The sequence below is a fragment of the Panthera leo genome, chromosome C1 (genome assembly GCF_018350215.1).
Source record: "Panthera leo isolate Ple1 chromosome C1, P.leo_Ple1_pat1.1, whole genome shotgun sequence".
In the NCBI taxonomy this organism is placed as follows: Eukaryota; Metazoa; Chordata; class Mammalia; order Carnivora; family Felidae; genus Panthera; species Panthera leo.
The window spans coordinates 86472002-86491513 of record NC_056686.1 but is presented as its reverse complement, the minus strand read 5'-3'; the positions used below and the strand labels follow the sequence as shown (position 1 = coordinate 86491513).

Sequence of the window (19512 nt, the reverse complement as noted above, 5' to 3'; positions counted from 1 at the left end):
TTTTATAATTGTTATCAAGTTTACTGCTAATATACAGTAGGTAAATATTACTGACCTAAGTGAATTCTGTTATATATTTTTTAATGTTTATTTATTTATTTTGGGAAGGGGGAAGGGAAGAAAGAGGGATAGAATCCCAAGCAGGCTCCACACTGTCAGCACAGAGACTGAGGTGGGGCTCAAACTCATAAACCCTGAGATAATTACCTGAGCCAAAATCAAGTCAGACACTTAACCAACTGAGCCACCCAAGTGCCCCAAGTTGTATTTTATTTTTAAATCATGAAATACCTTTGGCTCACTGTACATGTTACATAGTTTGCCAGATGAAGTCTCCACCAAACTAGATAAGAAAATCTCAAGGCAAGACTTGTTTGAGTGCCCTCAATATCTAAGTTACTTTGGGAGTTACAAAAAAAAAATATCCAGATGAATTTTTATTAGCTCAGAAAATATTTGATTAAAGATTCTCTGGGGGCACTGGGTGGCTCAGTTGGTTAAGCGTCCGACTTTGGCTCAGGTCATGATCTCACAATTCGTGGGTTGGAACCCCACGCCAGGCTCTATGTTGACAGCTCAGAGCCTGTTTAAGATTCTGTGTCTCCCTCTCTCTCTGCCCCTCCCCTGTTCATGCTGTGTCTCTGTCTTAAAAATAAACATTTTAAAAAAATTTTTAATTAAAAAAATATATATTTTCTGTAAATGACAGTGCATAGGATTGGTCTGTGTAGGGCTTTGACTTGCTTTGGAAGAGGACTGGTTGTTCCAGATGAATCGCTCTAGAGCCTGAGAATCAATTCACTTGGTTGTTCCTAGAATCTCACAATAAACCAAAGCCATCAACTTTGTATACTGACACCAGTTATCTGCTAAGTATACATGCAGTCAACTAAAAGAAGGACAGGTAATAGAATAGTTCTAGCTAGTAAACACCTTGAACCTTAAAGGGTGCCAGTCAGGTTTTTGAGGGACTGGCATGGAATATTCTTGGAATTTATTCAATTTTAGAAATGAATTTCACTTCTAACATACATTCTGAGTTGACTCAGCTGGAAATAATGTCTACCACAGTTAGGAAATGAAATCTACACAACTCTCAGCTCTTTCATAATTCTGCTTGTTTTTTAGTCTACACATAACTCCTACACACAGCCTCCTTCAATATTGAAAATGATATTTGGGAAAAATGGTTTTAATTTAAGTGGACACAAATTCATCCTATTCCTCCTTACTGAACCATGGATAATGTTTCTATGGTGTCCTTAAACCTTAGGACTGCAATCCACAATATATAGATTTTTTTTTAACAACAAAGGTTCTTTTTATTAGTTTTCCTTCATAAACAACAAAGTTGAAAGAATGTGACTGTCAAATTAACTGCATTAACTAGTTAATATTTTATTTTAACTAATCAAAAACAAAATCTAGCAACTAATACAAATATTAGACACCAGTAAACAGTATTCAACTTTCTTAATGAGATGGTTGCTGTTTGAATTAATTGATATGACCTTACAAGAGACTGGAAGTAATTTTCAGATGTTATAAACTCTTTCCTGGATTATTAGCAGCCCTCAGATCCCTACTTACCTAGTAGAGAGACCAGTGGCTCAAACAATGACTGTAAGTCATTTATGCTTTTTGTCCCAAGAACTGGGTACTTTTCTATGTCACACCATTTTTATGTCCAATAGCAAACCTACCTACTGAGAGTATCCTAAGCAATGAGGATATTTATGATATTTATCAACTGGATCATAATCGTTAATTACAAAGTAAAAAACATGTTCAGGTAGAGACAGACAGCCCTAATGCTGAGGTATGAAGTCACATGGTCCCTGAAAAATTAAGTAATCTTCATATTGTCCATTTAAAAATTATTCCAGTTTGAAAGGAAGTATCTCATACATATGTTTCCAGAAGAAAAACAAACATGATTGTGAGTGGTGTCTTAAGATCTAGTTTGATTAATACTACTTAGTATTTATACTTGCTGGAAATTAATAAAGATCGGATCAAATGATCTTTTAACACCATGCCTACTATCAACTCATAACTAAATGCCCAATTATCAACATCTCAGATCACATTGACTCAGAAAACAGGTATTAATCAACATCAGGACCATTAACAGGACATGTAAAGAAAAAACAAACACCAGGGGTTCAGTGTTCCAAAAGCACCTAAAATCCAGTTGCTTTTGGATCTGCAGTGGGACATTGGATAATTATAGTATCCTCAATATAGTAAGAAGAGTAGGAAGGCTCATCCATCAGCGGCATCTTTATTCTTCACAAAAGCCTTTCAACACAAACAACCAATTAGCAGAGGGCAGAAATGGATTGGGGAAACAGAATAAAATTTCAACAATGATGAATGCATTTCCACTCACCTTTTCAATGAATTTGCTTTTAGGGAAAATGTCACACTGTATATCACATAAATTTTAAGATACTAAAAGACAAACTAGCTTCATTGCCTGCAAGGTCTAAGTTACTCTTAAATAGTAAATAAGGTGCTGAAGGAATCACAAGTCATTGAGAGCACTAGGATACCATTCAGCTTATCACTACTAGAGAGTTAAAGTTTTGGAGAAAGTAGAAATTACGGGGGGAGGGGAGGGCTTCAACAGTAATGCACTCTAGGGGCCTGAATGAAGTAATGTTCTTTCTTAAGCGCTTAATTTTCTCCTATGAGAGACTAAGTAAAGTCCCCTGTGCTTAATCTTATAAGTATCCCATTCTTAGACATGCAAAATATAATTATACGCATGTGAGAATCTGATGGAAAAAGCACAGCTAAAGCTCACACACACACCCTGAGATCATCAACAGGTGTTTAATGTGGATTATAATCAGTTCTCTGCCCCCCTACTCCCTCAAGTTAGTTCTACTTTAGGGCAATGGTGTGGTGCCATCTAGTGAAGCACAGGATGCCATCTTTCTATTAACACTAAGTTTTGAGGCTTCACGTTCAACAGAAATATCCATAGCACTCAAAACTTTAGGTCACAAATAATGACATTTGGTTACTGTCTTTGCCATGTTTATGCCAAATTAAATTTTAAAAGGGAAACCAAATTGTCTATGTGTCAACAGTCTTATTTGCTCATTCAGCAAGTATCTATTGACTCTCCGATATGTGCTGCTACTTTGGTAGGTATTTGGTGATATAAAGATGAGAGGCAGACTGTCTCCCTCTACAGTCAAGAAGCCTGAATTTCAGTGGCGACAAGGAGCACAAAAGTAGCTCACTACAGCAGTACTGAGAGATACTGCTTGACTAGCAGTATGGCCAGCTGTTCTAAATGTTTTAAGTCTAACTGCTGCAAGAACTCTGGGTTAGGCAATATTACTGGCAATTTATACTCAGTTTAAATTATTTTACCAAAAGTGCATGTTAGAGGCAACATATTTAAATCCAAGCCCTTCTGAGTTCAAAGGCAGATTTCTTCCCCAGCTTTCTTTCTTGATGTAGAAAGCAAGGAGCCAGAGCGTCCTTTTTCATTCTTCCCTAAACCTCACCTACATACACTCACACATCATTCCTCTCTCCAACCAATCTCTCAAAAACACCTCTTTCCTGCTTCCTCACTTCTACCACCCTAATCCAGACAGGCCTTCCTCATGCTCTCAGTTGCATTGCCACAATGGCGTCCTACCCACTCCCCTTTACCTGAAGTTATTCCCTCTCCACCACAGTAGGTGTTCAGAGTAGTCTTTTCCAAATGCAAATCTCGTCATATTACACCTATGTTTAAATTATTTTCTTTAAAAATTAAATCCAAATAGCTTTTCATGGTCTGTCTTGATGACATGGCTTCTGCCTAACTCTCTAGCCCTTTTCTCACAAGTTTTCCCCATGTATTCACTGTAAGTTTTAACCATCCCAATCTTTCAGTTCCTCAGTCATGCGTGCTTTCTTATCCGGACACTGACCTTCTTCTCCCCTTTCATGGAATGCTCTTCCACTTTACCTATCAAAATTCTAATGATTTTGCGTTTTACACGAGACACCAACTTTTCTGTGGAGCCCTCTCCGACTGCTCCTTTATGTGGCTGGATTCTCCTGGCATAGTCTTCCACATTCCCCTGTCCCACTTCTCATGAAACTTGGAAATTTTCTGAAAAAATGTGCCATTTTTTTAAATTTTTTAAATCTTTACTGCCTTAAAGACAAGTTGTCCTTTCTCTGACAGGTCAGGGGCCATCTAGGTCTTATTCCAGCTGAATAAAGTATCATAAAACACCCATAACATAATGGGTAAAAATTAGTGTCTACAGAGAGTTTGAGAGCAAATATTTTCAAAGCAAAAAGCTTTATGTTACTTTCGACAAACAAATGAGGATATGTCAAATATATAAAACATCTGTATCTTTTACAAAACCAAAAATCTTTTGGGGAAAAAAAGACAACAAAAGCACATCCTTTTTTCACCTTTGTTTCTGTTGCCATCTGTTCTTTCTTCATGGCAATGCAACATTTCACTATAAAACACATGAAACTGTGTTCTACCTAGCACTTAAAACAAGTGACATTGAAAATCTCAGTGAAAGCAGGAATTAACAGAAAAGTCAAACTGTGAGATTTAACTTGGAAATTTAATAGGGGAAATTAACAAAAATAACCCCATGGATTAAATTGAGATCTTCAAATGAGTCATTCACCAAGGACAGCCCTACACTCCCTAAAATTCTAGATTGTAACACAGAATGCAATTGCTCCTACCCATGTACTTGGTGATGACACATTCTTCCAGAATCCCAGAACCTAGTTATTTTAGCACATTTTTGGGTAATAGGTATATTTTACCATAAACTTATTTATTATTTATCTTCCTTTTTATGTCCTACATTGCCCTAAATTATAACTAGATTATAAGACGTTCAGGGATATAAAAATTGTGCTTTCAGAGGCAAGCATCAACTGCCAATTTATTTGGGATTTCATAATACAATTAGTTCTTCATTCAATCTGGATGTTACATAGGCTTCTCCTTAAACCTATGTTCATAGTATAAGCTCTCTTCCACAAAAAGTTGACACAATTTTAAAAATATTCATGAAACAAATCAAGACAAATAAAATGGTCACTTTCCTCAACTACATATTGAGTATATTTATCATTATACAGAATCATACACATGCATAAACATCAATTATAATTAGTTTAAAACTGTTAATTTTGGAAAAGTGAAAGTACTTAGAAATATATTACTCTTGATCTTTTTTACTAGACACCACTGAAAATTCATTCTAGTGCCGTCTCCGATACTACATCGATTATATCCATCATGATCGCCACCTTTCTCTCAGCAGTATAACGGTAGGATTAAATATGCAAATAAAAGTTTAAGTAATACACACAGATTTTACTATACTTTACTGAATTCACTATGTAAAGTAGGGACAAACTTATTTTAAGTAGCTTTAATAGACTTTAAAGATCAAATCATATCTACTACTTGCTAAATGAGTTCCCCAATGGCCTTACGTAAAAAGAAACAACATAATGTCATAAATATATTCACTACTCCATTTAATTTATTTACATGGGCATAGCCTTAGGATTTAAATCCAGAAACTGTTAGTCCAGGATATTAAAAATACAATTATATATTAAAGAAATAAACAAAAGACAGATGGTTTTTATGCTTCGTTGATCCAAACAACAGATCTGCTGAATCCCAAATGATAGCTTTCCCCAAGCCACTGATTGATAAATACGGATCGCAACTGATTATAAAAAGTTTAAGATCTACAAGTCATCAGAAAATAAAACAGTCACTTTCCTCAGTTATTTGCATATTTTGTGAACATACATAACCATACACATGCAATATATTACAAAATGCTAATATTTTCATGTGTCTCACTGTAGACAGAGAAGCACAGCAGGATAAAAATCAGTGAAGCAAAACTCTTAACTTCCTTCTTTGCCATCCACTTTTGCAGGAACATTTGTCTTCCAGGCATTTGGGGAAATTATCCTTTCTGTCTGGCTTTGTCCTCATAAAAAAGTGAGAATGAAATAAGAAAGATAATGATTTATTTGAACAAAAACTAGTCTATGGGAGCCAAGAACTAGAAATGACTTCTATTGTTTATTTTACTTTTACAATTTCTGCACTCCATCAGAATCTGAAAATACCTTTGTTTACTTAACACTAAGATCCATAAAATTATATCTAAAAAACCAGCCATTGTTTATAAATTCCTGAACCTTAATTTTTGGATGAATTTTAGCTTGGAATCAAGTAACTATTTGGAAGATAAACTTCAACTGGAAAGAAATCAACAGTGAGAGCCCTGCTTTTTTTGCTTCCCAAGAGTAGATGATGATGGCAACAACCATGATCACCCTGACGGTGTGTATGTGTTTTACCACAACCACAAATACCACCTTCTTCTCAGCAACATGTAAAAAAACGTCTGTTGATTCCATGTCCAAAGTTCCCTTAATTAGAATAACAAAATGGCAAGCCTCAGAACTTCCATTTTGGAGATGAGGAAACTCCACTCCACAGAGTAAGTGCATTATCCAATTTTACATGAGATTAAACGCTGCAGCTTGGATTAGGAACCAGATTTCCTAACACCCACTTCAGCATTCTAAGCTGAATGGAATATACTACACAAACAACATTTCCTTGGAAATTTTCTGGGAATTTGTGGAAGTAATAACACAGACACCTCCCCCAACCAAAAAAAAAAAAAAAAAGTATAGAAGGACAGAGCATGGTTACTCATGGTCCCTAAATAGATTAAACTACCATCCACTCATGGGGTTCATTTGTTTATTCTCTTTTCCATCTCAGTTTCTCCCTCTCTACTAGATTAAGAAAAGTTTGTTTGCCTTTAGGAATAAACAGTAGCACCAGCACAATAAAAAGTCCCCATGGCCCGATATTTCTCCACCCCCATCTCCCTGTTGCTTCTCCTTTGAAAGAATCTTCAATAGTGCAGCTTTGATTTACAGTCTTCAAAACCAATTGTGATCCAGCTTCTGTTCTTAACACTGTCTTCATTTGATTCTTGTGATCACCAGTGACTTCTTGTTACTAACTTCCATGGTCATTTTTGTTATCTTATTTTTATTAGATATCTCAGTGGTATTCCCCCCAAGTCAGAACTTCATCCTTCTTAAAAGGTTGTCTTTTCTTCCCTTAACACGACACTATTTTTAAGTCCCATTTGTAGCTTCTTTGGGGCTCTTTTGCTGGGTTGCAATGCCCCAGAGCTCTGTTCTAAATGTTTTTTGTCTTTTCTGTATATACCCTCCAAGGCAGTATTTAGCCTCTGCCTTTCACTAGACTGTCCAAACTGTGTCTCAAAGGGTGTCTCTGCTCCCTAGATTTTTATATTATCTTCTTTACACCTCCACTGGCATGCATACTAATCATGAACAACTTAATCTGAATTCTTGATCTTCTCTCTCAAACCCATTTCTTCTTTAATCACTTCATGTGAGTAAACGGCACTACAATCTTCCCAGCTGAACAAGCCAAAATTTGGATGTTATCTTGGACTATCTTTTTAATTTAAGGTTTTCTTCAGTTTCTCTTTTCACTTTACATCCTAGCATCTCTTCTGAAGCCAGTCCTATCAACTTTATCCCAAAAAAACCATAACCCAAGCCATCTGCTATTTTCTATCCCCGTCACCACTTCCATCATCTCTCACCTGGACAAATGAGCCAATCTCTTAATTGGTCTTTTCTGCCTATACTGTATTCCCTGTATAATTAATTTCCATCATACTAGCTAGAGTGATCTTTTTAAAATGTAGCTCACATACCCTCACTCCCCCCATCTTCTTACAACTCTGATAGCTTCCCATCATAGCTTGAATGAAATACAAATATTCTGATTTTACAAAAGTTTATTTTTTGGAACACCTCTCCAACCTCTTCTACTTTTCCAAGTGTGCCCTAGACACACTGGCCTTTTTTTTTTTTTTTAATTTCTGCTTCTCTTGCTCACCAAGTATGCCCAGATATAGACCCTCTGCAAAAACAGTAAGAATAACATTTTTTAAAGTTGTACACACACACACACACGTATGTATCTTCACGTGTGTGTGTGTGTGTGTGTATAATTTAAACTTACCAATGACCCTGTGAAATAGATATTATTACTGTTGTTATCCATTTGACACTAGGATGTTAAAAACTGTAAAAGATCCCTGGAGTGTAAGTGATAGAATCAGGATCCAAATCTAGACAGTCAGACTCCTTAATTCATACCCCCAGCTTTAAGATGCTGCCTTCTCCTAGCTGATCCACTGTCTGAATGGCCTTTCCTTCAACTTATGGTTTCAGGGCTTCTTGTCAATTAGATCTCAGATTAAGTATCACCCTTTCTGAAAGGTCCTCCCTACTCATCCAATCTAAAACAGCCCCAGAGTCACTATCAAATTATTCTATTTAAATATCTGCACTAAAATTTTTCCTACCTGATATATTCCTTATTTGCTTCTTTCTTTTGTCCCCTCTTTCTTCCCATCAAAATGGAAGCTTCACCAGAAAAAAAAGGTGTCCTTTCTTTCTTACCATTGAAATTCTAGTACATAGGAACAGTGCTCCATGATCATTAAATCTCAGCTTGATAAATGAATGACTAATGAAATGAATGAGTAAATAAATGACTCATTTAAGCTATTATTTTAAAATGTTTATAACTTTAGGATTTTAATTTTTCGCTTGAAGTGTGCTTTGTAGATTAATGCTATAAAATTTCATTTACTCAAAGAATGTCACTGTGCGATGGGAAGTTACAGTGGACCCAGGTCAAACGCAGGTGGCACCAGGAATATAGAGGCTGGCACTGCACACTGTGAGTCACTGGGCAGATGGGAGATAGCTAATAGGTGACCGACATGGAGGAAAATGATGGAGAGAGGAGTCACAGAGAAGAATCAAAGAATGTAAAACACAAAGTTCATAAATGTTCACAGGAATATCTCTGGCCAGCGACTTATATATAAAATATCTTTATTTGGAACCAGAGCCTACATGGTTTCACATGCATATTTTTAAAATGGTTTATATCTGAGAGCACATGGGTGGCTCAGCCAGTTAAGCATCCGGCTTTGGCTCAGGTCATGATCTCACAGTTCATGGGTTCGAACCCTGAGTTGGGCTTTGTGCTGACAGCTCAGAGTCTGAAGCCTGCTTTGAATTCTGTGTCTCCCTCTCTCTCTGCCCCTCCCCTGCTTATGTTCTGTCTCTCTCTCTCAAAAACAAACATTAGAACATTAAAAAAAAAAAAAAAAAAACAGTTTATCTCTAACTTAAAAACCATTCACTGAAATCTCAAAGTTTACAAAATTGTATTGATTTACTAAATAATAGAGATAAGTTTCCTTCACACAGACAACTACCAATAAGACACATATGTAAGACCAAATAGGTCTAATCAATACAATTGCTAAATGTGTCCTTTTAGACCCTCACATTTTTTTATAGAAAATTAAACATGGGAAACTAACTGAACTTGCTTGTTTCTATGTTTGACAGTTAACAAGTATGTTTTGTAGGGAACTAAAGGTAAATGTGGTTTAAAATGAGATAAATTTTAAGGAGAATTATCTTAATGGAAACAGTGCCATTATAAATTTTAGTACTCAGGGCTGGCTTTCTAGAATTTTTATTTAATATCAACAGATATTCAGTGCACTTGATGCTACATCCTTTTCCTCTCCATGTAGTTTTAGTCTAAAATAACTTCTTTAACTTTCCTTGTCTGTTGATTCAAAAAAGAAAAAGAATAAAATAAGAAATGGGAAGGATAAGCAATGGTATTTTGAGAAGCTACAACATATGGCCCTATTTTGTCTCCCTATTCCCCATATATCCCCAGCACCTAGCACAGTATTGGTACTTAAGCTCTCAGGAAATGGTTGTTAAATGAATAATTATTTTACATTTAAATATTAAATATTGGGGGTGCCTGCATGGCTCAGTCGTTGAGCATTTTACTCTTGATTTCAGCTCAGGTCATGATCCCAGGGTTGTGGGATGGAGATTCTATTCGATCTCTCTCTGCCCCTCTCGCCCACTCTTGCTCTCTCTCTCTCTCAAATAAATAAATAAATATTAAATATTTATTTTATTCTCTAATGTATTTAGATAAAATGTCCATTGCTACAAGAAGAAAGCCAAATCATTTTTAGTTTATGTGTCAGAAGCTTTTAAGTCCTGGTGTAAATTCTATCTTAATTCCTCGTCTAAGTGATCTAGGCTCAGCAGTATCCCTCTGCCATATGGATACAATGCTGGGTAAATCCAGACACCAGAGAGGCCAAGACACCCCAAGTGCTGTCAGTTTTGGGAAAGGTTGATTATATCAGATTCTTGGCATGATTCCTAGTCCCAAATATAGTTCTTATACAGGTTTTATCTATCCAACTCAATTCATATTAAAGCTATGTTACATAAACTGAGTCCAGAGGCTCATTCACACCCATAAAATCAATCAGCATATGAAATACACACATATCTGAGGCATATATTGACTGTCCTGCTTTGTCCAAACTGTGCTTCAGTCATCAGGCAGTAGACCTATGTTAGGGGAGGTGACTTTGCTGATAAAGGTTAAAAATCTCACTCTGAGTTTTAATGATATAGTCTGGCCATCTAAAATGTTAAGTCAGGGGCGCCTGGATGGCGCAGTCGGTTAAGCGTCCGACTTCAGCCAGGTCACGATCTCGCGGTCCGTGAGTTCGAGCCCCGCGTCAGGCTCTGGGCTGATGGCTCGGAGCCTGGAGCCTGTTTCCGATTCTGTGTCTCCCTCTCTCTCTGCCCCTCCCCCGTTCATGGTCTGTCTCTCTCTGTCCCAAAAATAAAAATAAAAAACGTTGAAAAAAAAATTAAAAAAAAAAAAAATAAAATGTTAAGTCAAACTCCATAACTATAAATTCTCCATTCACTTTCAGTATTAATACAATTTGAGATCAGTATAACTTCTTACTGTGTTTTCACTTGGCCATTTCCTCTGGATATAAGGTGTTATGGAAATGAACATTCCATTATGTTCATGTTTCATACTGAGACATTACACTGATCTATATCCAGATAAGTTTTAACTGACTTCTGAGATTTCAGGTATTTTTTTTTCAAAAGTTCATTCATCTTTAAAAGATACTTTTCACTCTTCCCTTTTGTGGCCATCACCGAATGCCAGTGGCCAAAATGAAATTGAATCCCTTTGTGACTTCTGACTACAGCAGGAACTGTAAAAGGCATTTCAGTGCACCTTCACACATCAGCAGGAAGACGATGTCTTCCCCTCTTTCCAAAAGCTCAGACAGAAGTACAATATTCAACCTATGCCCTTACAAAGAGATGATAAGGTGCAGGCTGTATGAAGACACTACATAAGGTCAGCAAATTGGCAAAGTAGTGCAGATTCACAAGAAGAAATATATAACCTACACTGAATGAGTACAGTGGGAGAGGCAAATGGCACAACTATCCATGTGGGCACTCACACTAGCAAGGTGCTTATCGGTAGACTAAAAGTGGATAAAGATTCTCGAACATAATAAATCTAAATCTTACCAAGTAAGAAAGGAAGAGGGCAAATATAAGGAAGAAACAATTGAGAGGTACAGGAAAAAGTAATCTTATATACAACTTCCAATAAAAACTGTTAAAAAATAAAACTAAGATATTTTCCAAGAAATTTTAGATGCCTGTGCAAAGTGGGTCATGTTTTTCCTAGGTCATAGTCATTAGTTTGAAATAAAATGCACACCATTTCTCCTTGAATTACATGCATAATACCTCTTAGTACAGCTCCTACACATGTACTAACAAATGTAATCACCTATTAACTTTTAACCTCTCTACGAAATAACTGATGGATGTAATTCCTGGTAAGGATCCTAATTTTTTAGGATTGAAATAATTAGAGGGAAAGGTTGCCATGTCCATTGTGAGAAGGAGATACAAGTTTAAAAAACACAATTTCAATCTGGTCCTTACAGGACTAAAGCCTAATTAAAAATCAGAATAATAACAGGCTTCATTTCTGGAGACTATTTCTATCTTCAATTTCCATCTACTTCCTAAACTTGCATGGAAGCAAGGCATTTAAAAACCTGGAAATTATTTTTCAATAGAACATATATAGATGTGATTTTTACTTTTTTAAATTTAATGACTAATATTAAGTTTTTGCAACTGTTTTAACTTTTAAAATTATAATTTAATTACTGTATGGACATGACTAGAAAATTATATGCTTAGAATAAAAAGCAAGCCTCCTTTCTCCAGGAGCAACCACATTTCAGTTTAACTTTAGGGCTTCAGGTGGTGAAATCCAGACCTCTAATGCTATGTTTATTTTTCCTTTTTTTTTTTTTTTTTTTTTTTTTAATCAATTTTGGACAACATTTACTGACTTTTGCTCTGCAAAATGCAGACTTAAGTCACTTAGCCAAAGCCACTTCCTTGTCTCCTCATTATATGCTTTTAGGACTATTCACAGTTCAACCCTTAGCAACTTTGTAACTTCAAGCCTCCTATTTAAAACTTTATTGTTTTTTCAACAACTACAGGAAAGCTCTTAACACCCTATTTTTAAGTATGAGGTGAATTACATCTCCATTCTTTCTTTCATCTCTTTTCCTAATTTTCGGTTCTTTCATAGTGTGAAGTTTATTCTTCTAGGTTATCATGGTTGGAAACATTTTGTCGTTTCTATAATCACAGAATAGATGAAATATTTATTAAGTATTCTGTAATTAGTTCATGGGCTGATTCTACAAGCCAAACATGAGTTTTATTATTTGTTATTTATGTCATTATTATGACCATGCTCATGTTGTTCTTCTGGAGCTCAGTGGGGGACTCTGATATATTCCTTTTCTCTAAAAGTCCAAGGTCATATCCGTGCCATTCAAAAGTGAAAATTACTACAGTTAAGTTCAAATAAATTTTCTTTTTACGTATGTACTTCAGTAATTACCTTCACTATACCCACCTTTTCTTAGAGGATCTCACCCAATATTTCTGTATCAATTCCTCTTCTGAGACCTCCTTCCTGCAGATGTTTGTTCTGGACTAATCTCTCTCCAGATCTACGCACAGTTGTCCTCCTTGGGCAAGAAGTTACTGTTTTCCTGATCTCATGCCTTTCCCTGTCTTGGCTTACTGTTTATTTTGTTACAGTATATCCTCAGGTAACTTCTTAAGAAAAAGTACATTGTAGGTAACTTTTGGAAAGTTTTCATGTGAGACCAGATCCTTATTCTATTTTCCTCTGATTTTTTTGTCCTTGAATATACTGATTATTGTCTTCCAGCATCCAGTATCACTAAGCCTAATGCCAGTCTAATTCCCATCTGTTTGCACGTGACCAATTCCCATTCTTTCTCTGAAAAAGTTCCAATGTCTTCTCTATTATTAATCTAAAATTTCAGTAATTTTTTTAAGAGTAAATCTTTTTTCATTCATTAGGGCATGACCTTTTTTTAAAAAAATTTTTTAAGGTTTATTTTTAAGAAAGAGACAGACAGAGCATGTGGTGGGGAGGGACAGAGAGAAAGAGAGAGAGAGAGAGAGACACCCAGAATCTGAAGCAGGCTCCAGGCTCCAAGGTGTCAGCACAGAGCCCGACGCGGGGCTCGAACCCACAAATATAGGTATCATGACCTGAGTGAAGTCAGATGCTTAACTGACTGAGCCACCCAGGCGCCCCCCGTATGGCATGACCTTTTAATCTGAACAAAGGTTTCCCCCACTATCTCAGATTACTACAGAATTCCTATGAAAACTTTCCAAAGCCAAAATGGTAGAAAGTAAAGAAGCAATTACTATTAATGTATATGGAAATTTCTAAGCATTTCCAGACCCAAAAAATAATCTCTCAGGCTTTTCTGATCCCTTAGGGCACATCTGCTAACAGATGCTCAAAATAAATCCAGATAAAGCACGGATGCTCTTAGACATAGTTCAAAGCTATGGCAGCTTGATGGTAAGATGCCAAGTGTGGTTCCCAGGGAACCATATGGTAGTATGAACTCCCAGGGAGTTTGGTGATGCCATTCTCACTTCTAGGGGTAACACAAACTTTTGAAGGGCAGAGGATACCTGTTTTTAGGTTTGGTAACTAGGGAAATATCCTGTATAATTTCTTTGATAATTTACTTTTTCTCTCTCCTTTCATTCTAAAAACTTGGCCTTCAGATGTAGGAGCTTCTAGGTTGATTCTACACGCATCCATATTTTTTCTGTATTGTCTATCTTTTTGATTTGAGACCGATGTTTATCTTCCAACCTATTTTTTTAAATGTACTATTTTTTAATTGCCAGTAGCTCTTTTGTGTTTTCCTTTTACAGTGAACAGTTTACAGTATGCAAAACTCTACAGATACTAGGATCTCTTCTCTCTGTATTATCTCTCTTCTTATGGGGTCTGTTTTGTCTGCACTTTTAGTCATTCTTGTTGTAAGCTTTTTGAAAACGCGTGCTTACCTTTGCTTATCCATTCATTTTTAAAGATCTGAACAATAAATCTACTTGGAAACTGTATTTAGGTAGGGCTTGTCACTCTATTCCCTAGTGAGTAAGGTAGGAGACTACCAATGTCAGAATGCAAGAGCCTTCATTCTGGAGCTCCAATGCCTACATCAGTTGCCCTAATCCTTTTCAAGTATTTAACACAGATTTGTAGATTTTTTAAAACTGCCTCCTGGGGTCCTGGATCTAGGGATGAAGACAGGATCAACTGCTCTTCAGGCATGCTTTCAGTGGTGGCCTGCTTTCAGGGCCCTATATCACCAATACCCTCACAGGAACCGTTTCTGAGTCCTTTCTCTTCTTCAAAGCAAAGCAGCTCCCTTCTTAGCACTTGCCTCCTCTGCCTGGACACTAATGCATCTTATCTTATCCTACATCTTTAATTACCACTCTCCATCACCTTCTGCCTTTTAGAAATTGGTTGAAGTTTCTTCTCCACTGTCTCTTATACCATTCTCTCTGCTTTGGGCTTTTTTCCACCCGTGTGTTTCTCCTTTATTATCATTTTAATTAGATCTTAAGAAAGGAGATGAAAACATTTATTAGTCCATCATATTTAAGCCAGAGTTACTTTCATATTTTACCTAATTTATCTACTTCTATTTTGTTTAATAAGAATTCATTATTCATGCCTAAGGGAGCAAATATGTTCTGTGGTGTTTTTCAGTAGATGGGATATCTTCCGATTTCAATTCACTTGAGATTTTCATGCACTTATCATCCATGAACTTAGAAATATTTACATAGGACATCATTAAAGATCATATTACTTTCATTTACTGTGCTTTCAGAGAACATACTCAACAAGATTCATTCAGAATGTATTTGTTTTTGTCTAGTTCAAACTGATACCACTTACCCACATACTGTTCCTATGTTTACATCGAGTTGATAGTCTAAACAGGTTTAACCCAACAATTTGCTATTCAATATAGATAATGTCATAAAATCTGTTTAATTATCTGCCTAGTTTATCAGGTATAAGGAAACTAAATTCATTTATATAAAGTATATAAAAATGCCATCATATCTAATTTCTTTCACAAAAGGAGAAAAAAATGTATTCCATTCAGGTTTCATGAAGTGTTAGATATTATTAAATTTGCAGTTATCACTGAAATAATACAAAATATAATGTTATCACTCATCATCTTCCTACCTGAACAGCTTAGTATTCTGCCAGTTACTAATTATTCTTACCAGAAGCACATATAGAGAAAATGAGTCAAAATAAACTCCAAGCTAGAGAGTTAGTTATGTCCTTGATTTGCTTTAGGAATCTTTTTTTTTTCCTTGAAGTTTGTTTATTTTTGAGGGAGAAAGAGAGAGAGCTGGGGAGGGGCAGAGAAAGAGAATCCCAGACAGGTCCCACACAGTCAGCACAGAGCCCAACAAGGGGCTGGATCTCATGAATTGTGAGATCAGGACCTGAGTGGAGATCAAGAGTCAGTCATTAACTGACTGAGCCACCTAGGGGCCCCAGGAATCTGTTATCTTCCAAATACATGGGAATAGGAACTAACTAGAAATTTATAAATTCCAAGGATAGGCAGAGAAGGGTGGAAGAAACACTGAACAAACAGAACAACAAAGAAAAAGTAGGTAAAAAAAAAACATAAAGGGGGGAAAAGGGGGTGTAAATGGACAGGATATTCTTTTACACTAAAGGTCAACATTGATAGGCATTCATATTGCCCTTCACAATGTGTAAAGGTCACTTTTAATTTTTGCTATTTAAAGTCTTTTAAAATGCCTGGGTTTCTGTTTGGCTTATGTTTTGGCATTTATGAAGTCTGAAGCTTTCCTAAAATCTAACACTTAGGGTGATAAAAACATAATTTTTCAAGAAAGTCATTAATTTTTCATGTGTATTGCATTGATTGATACTCTATATCTTTCACTGCATGTGCCTACAGGGTCTGGAGGGCTTGAGTTTTTTGTGATTTTGTGTTTGTTTGCACCTTCAATGGCTGCTGTATCAGGCCCTGCCATCTGCACAAGGCATACCCTTCAAAACTCTACCTCTTTCAGGTAGACTGAATTTTTATTGTATATTCTATAAATGTATCTTTCAAAGGAGCTGCTCATTCATCAACACAAACTTTAAATCAGCTTACAGAGTTCTTTCTGGCCTGCATAAATTGTCCAAAATCTCAAGGCATGGGGTGGAGGAGGGATAGGAGAGCAGGTGATCAGGTAAACAGGCCCGTGGTTAATTTGTTTATTTTTTCTGACTTCTTTATTAAGATGAAGCAGCTGCTAAAGTGGTATAAAGACAATGGCTTTCCTCACTATCTCTTTCCAGATTGTACAAATCATTTCCCATTTTAAAACACCCATTCTTGAGATTTAGAGCCCTGAAAAAGCCAAGTACTCATGGTTCAAATTATAGTTAAATGCACAGTACCCTACATAAATGATCATTAATTCAGAATATGTGATATTAATCTCATGGTTTTGCTTTATTTCAGGATCCCTTTCTTACTCTTGAAAATCGTATGAGTGTGGTAGGAGTTTGACTGTGGTTTAAGTATGTGTGTTGCAATCATTGGTCATGTTCACCCAACATGTTTATGTTTTTCTAATTTCAGCATGTGGCAAATTGATGAAAATCACAGGCCCAATTACAGTCAAGACATCTGGAACCCGATTTGGTGCTTGGATGACAGATCCTTTAGCATCTGAAAAAAATAACCGAGTATGTTGCTTCCACAAATGTCTTTGTTTAGGATTATGTTTTATTTGCACTTTATATCGATTGAACTATTTGTTTTCTTCAGGAATATTAGTTTCAACTTGAAAAGTGTTACACTGTTTGCAAGTATTCTTAGTTTGATAACATTAGCATATCTACAGCAACCTTATTTTGGTAAAATGTTCCATCTTACAATTCACAAGTAAGTCTAATTGCTCTAATAGTCTGTTTTACGCTAGGAAAAAATGCTTATTACAAGTATACAAAATTTTCTATATACTCCTTCTAAAACCTGTTCCTTAGCGTAAGAAAAAAAAAAAAAAACACTAAATGACAAACTCAAGAGCTAACCAATTTGCTAAACAAGGTGAAGCGTCTCTGGAATCTAAAGGTAATTTTAAAGTAAATAGCACTGAAACTTTTGGGGTGCATTTTCATAAGCTCACAATGCCTGTATTAGGCAAATCAACATACTGGAAACCTACCACAGCTCTACTTACAGTCTATTACAGAATTCAGTTTACATTAACATTCTCAAGGGTTACATCCAAATGAGATTAGTAGCTAAATTAGTAAAATAGTTTCACTAAAGAGTAGTTGTACTTATAAGGCGATCCGGTGAACAAGCATTACTAGAAGTTTCTATGGTATCAATAAAGGAGAAATAAATTAAATGTGTAAAACTAGGCCATATATTTTTCAGAGCAAAAGATGGAATAAATTTGCTGCAGGTGATATTTTTTGCAGTTATCACATTGCACTGATTGTAAAACTGGACAAAGTGATGTGATTTGCATTGACACGTGTTTAGTTCACTCAGTCATATGCACTGAATGGTCAAATAAATAAAAAGGGCAAAAAGAAAATCAACTTCAAAGCAGTAAAGTCAGTTGTTTACTTTCCACATGGAAAATGCCACTATTTTTGCCTGTAGTACTATCACATTGTAAGAGGTCACCAGTAAGATGATGTGGTTTCCAGATCCTGAGAACAGGGATATTAATATATGCTGACTCTGTCTTTATTTTGGAATTCTCAGAAAATTACAGAGTTTAGTCACTCCTTTTATTTTTTCCCCCCTTTTCCTCAGGTCTGGTACATGGACAGTTATACTAACAATAAAATTGTTCGTGAGTACAAATCAATTGCAGACTTTGTCAGTGGGGCTGAATCAAGGACATACAACCTCCCTTTCAAATGGGCGGGAACTAACCACGTTGTCTACAACGGCTCACTCTATTTTAACAAGTATCAGAGTAACATCATCATCAAATACAGCTTTGATATGGGGAGAGTGCTTGCCCAACGAAGTCTGGAGTATGCTGGTTTTCACAATGTTTACCCCTATACATGGGGTGGATTCTCTGATATCGACCTAATGGCTGATGAAATTGGGTTGTGGGCTGTGTATGCAACTAACCAGAATGCAGGCAATATTGTCATCAGTCAACTTAACCAAGATACCCTGGAGGTGATGAAGAGCTGGAGCACTGGCTATCCTAAAAGAAGTGCAGGGGAATCTTTTATGATTTGTGGGACACTATATGTCACCAACTCCCACTTAACTGGAGCCAAGGTGTATTATTCATATTCCACCAAAACCTCTACATATGAGTACACGGACATTCCTTTTCATAACCAATACTTTCACATATCCATGCTTGACTACAATGCAAGAGATAGAGCTCTTTATGCCTGGAACAACGGTCACCAGGTCCTGTTCAATGTCACACTTTTCCACATCATTAAGACTGAGGATGACACATAAGCAAATGTAATTTGTTTTCATTTATCTAAACAGTGTCATTTGTGATAAACTCTTTAGAATCCCTTCTGTTGTTCCTTTATTAGAACTCCTCATCATTTCTCCAAAGCATTTTTTTATTATCAAGTTGGTTTTTCAAAAATACAGCTGAGCCTGTCTAAATCAGCCTGTTGGAAACACATCTTAACTCCTAAATTTACAGGGCCTATCATGTCCTTGTCATGAAAAGCACTAAAAAGAGTTTAAATGGCTAAAGTCATAGTTTTGCAAAAGATTAATGATCTGCCTTATATTAGAGTCAGAGACTAATGATGGCTTAAATGCATGAATGTCTTTTTTTTTTTTTATCGTCATTTTTTTACTGTCTTTTGCTCTACATCAGGAAATATTTTGGTAGGAATTAGGGGAAAAAAAGCACTTTCCTCCCATTTCTAAAAAAGATTTAAGGATTTTATTTATATGGAAAAATTATAGTACTCATTTTGCTGTTCTAGAATTCTCTGATGCGGTGCTGTACAGTCATTTTTAA

At 36.1% G+C, this 19512-nt stretch overlaps 1 protein-coding gene and 1 pseudogene across 2 annotated transcripts in view; both read left to right on the top strand.

The window, feature by feature from the left end:
- The window catches only part of OLFM3 (olfactomedin 3), a 43914-nt gene extending 24928 nt beyond the window's left edge, over positions 1-18986 (top strand). For both annotated transcript variants that reach the window (XM_042951710.1, XM_042951711.1), the window contains 2 exons: positions 17115-17221; positions 18309-18986. In XM_042951710.1, the coding sequence (XP_042807644.1) occupies positions 17115-17221; positions 18309-18986 (785 nt within the window). The remainder of the gene's footprint in view (positions 1-17114; positions 17222-18308) is intronic.
- On the top strand, positions 11191-11622 carry LOC122227824 (annotated as a pseudogene).
- Positions 18987-19512: the final 526 nt, after the last annotated feature.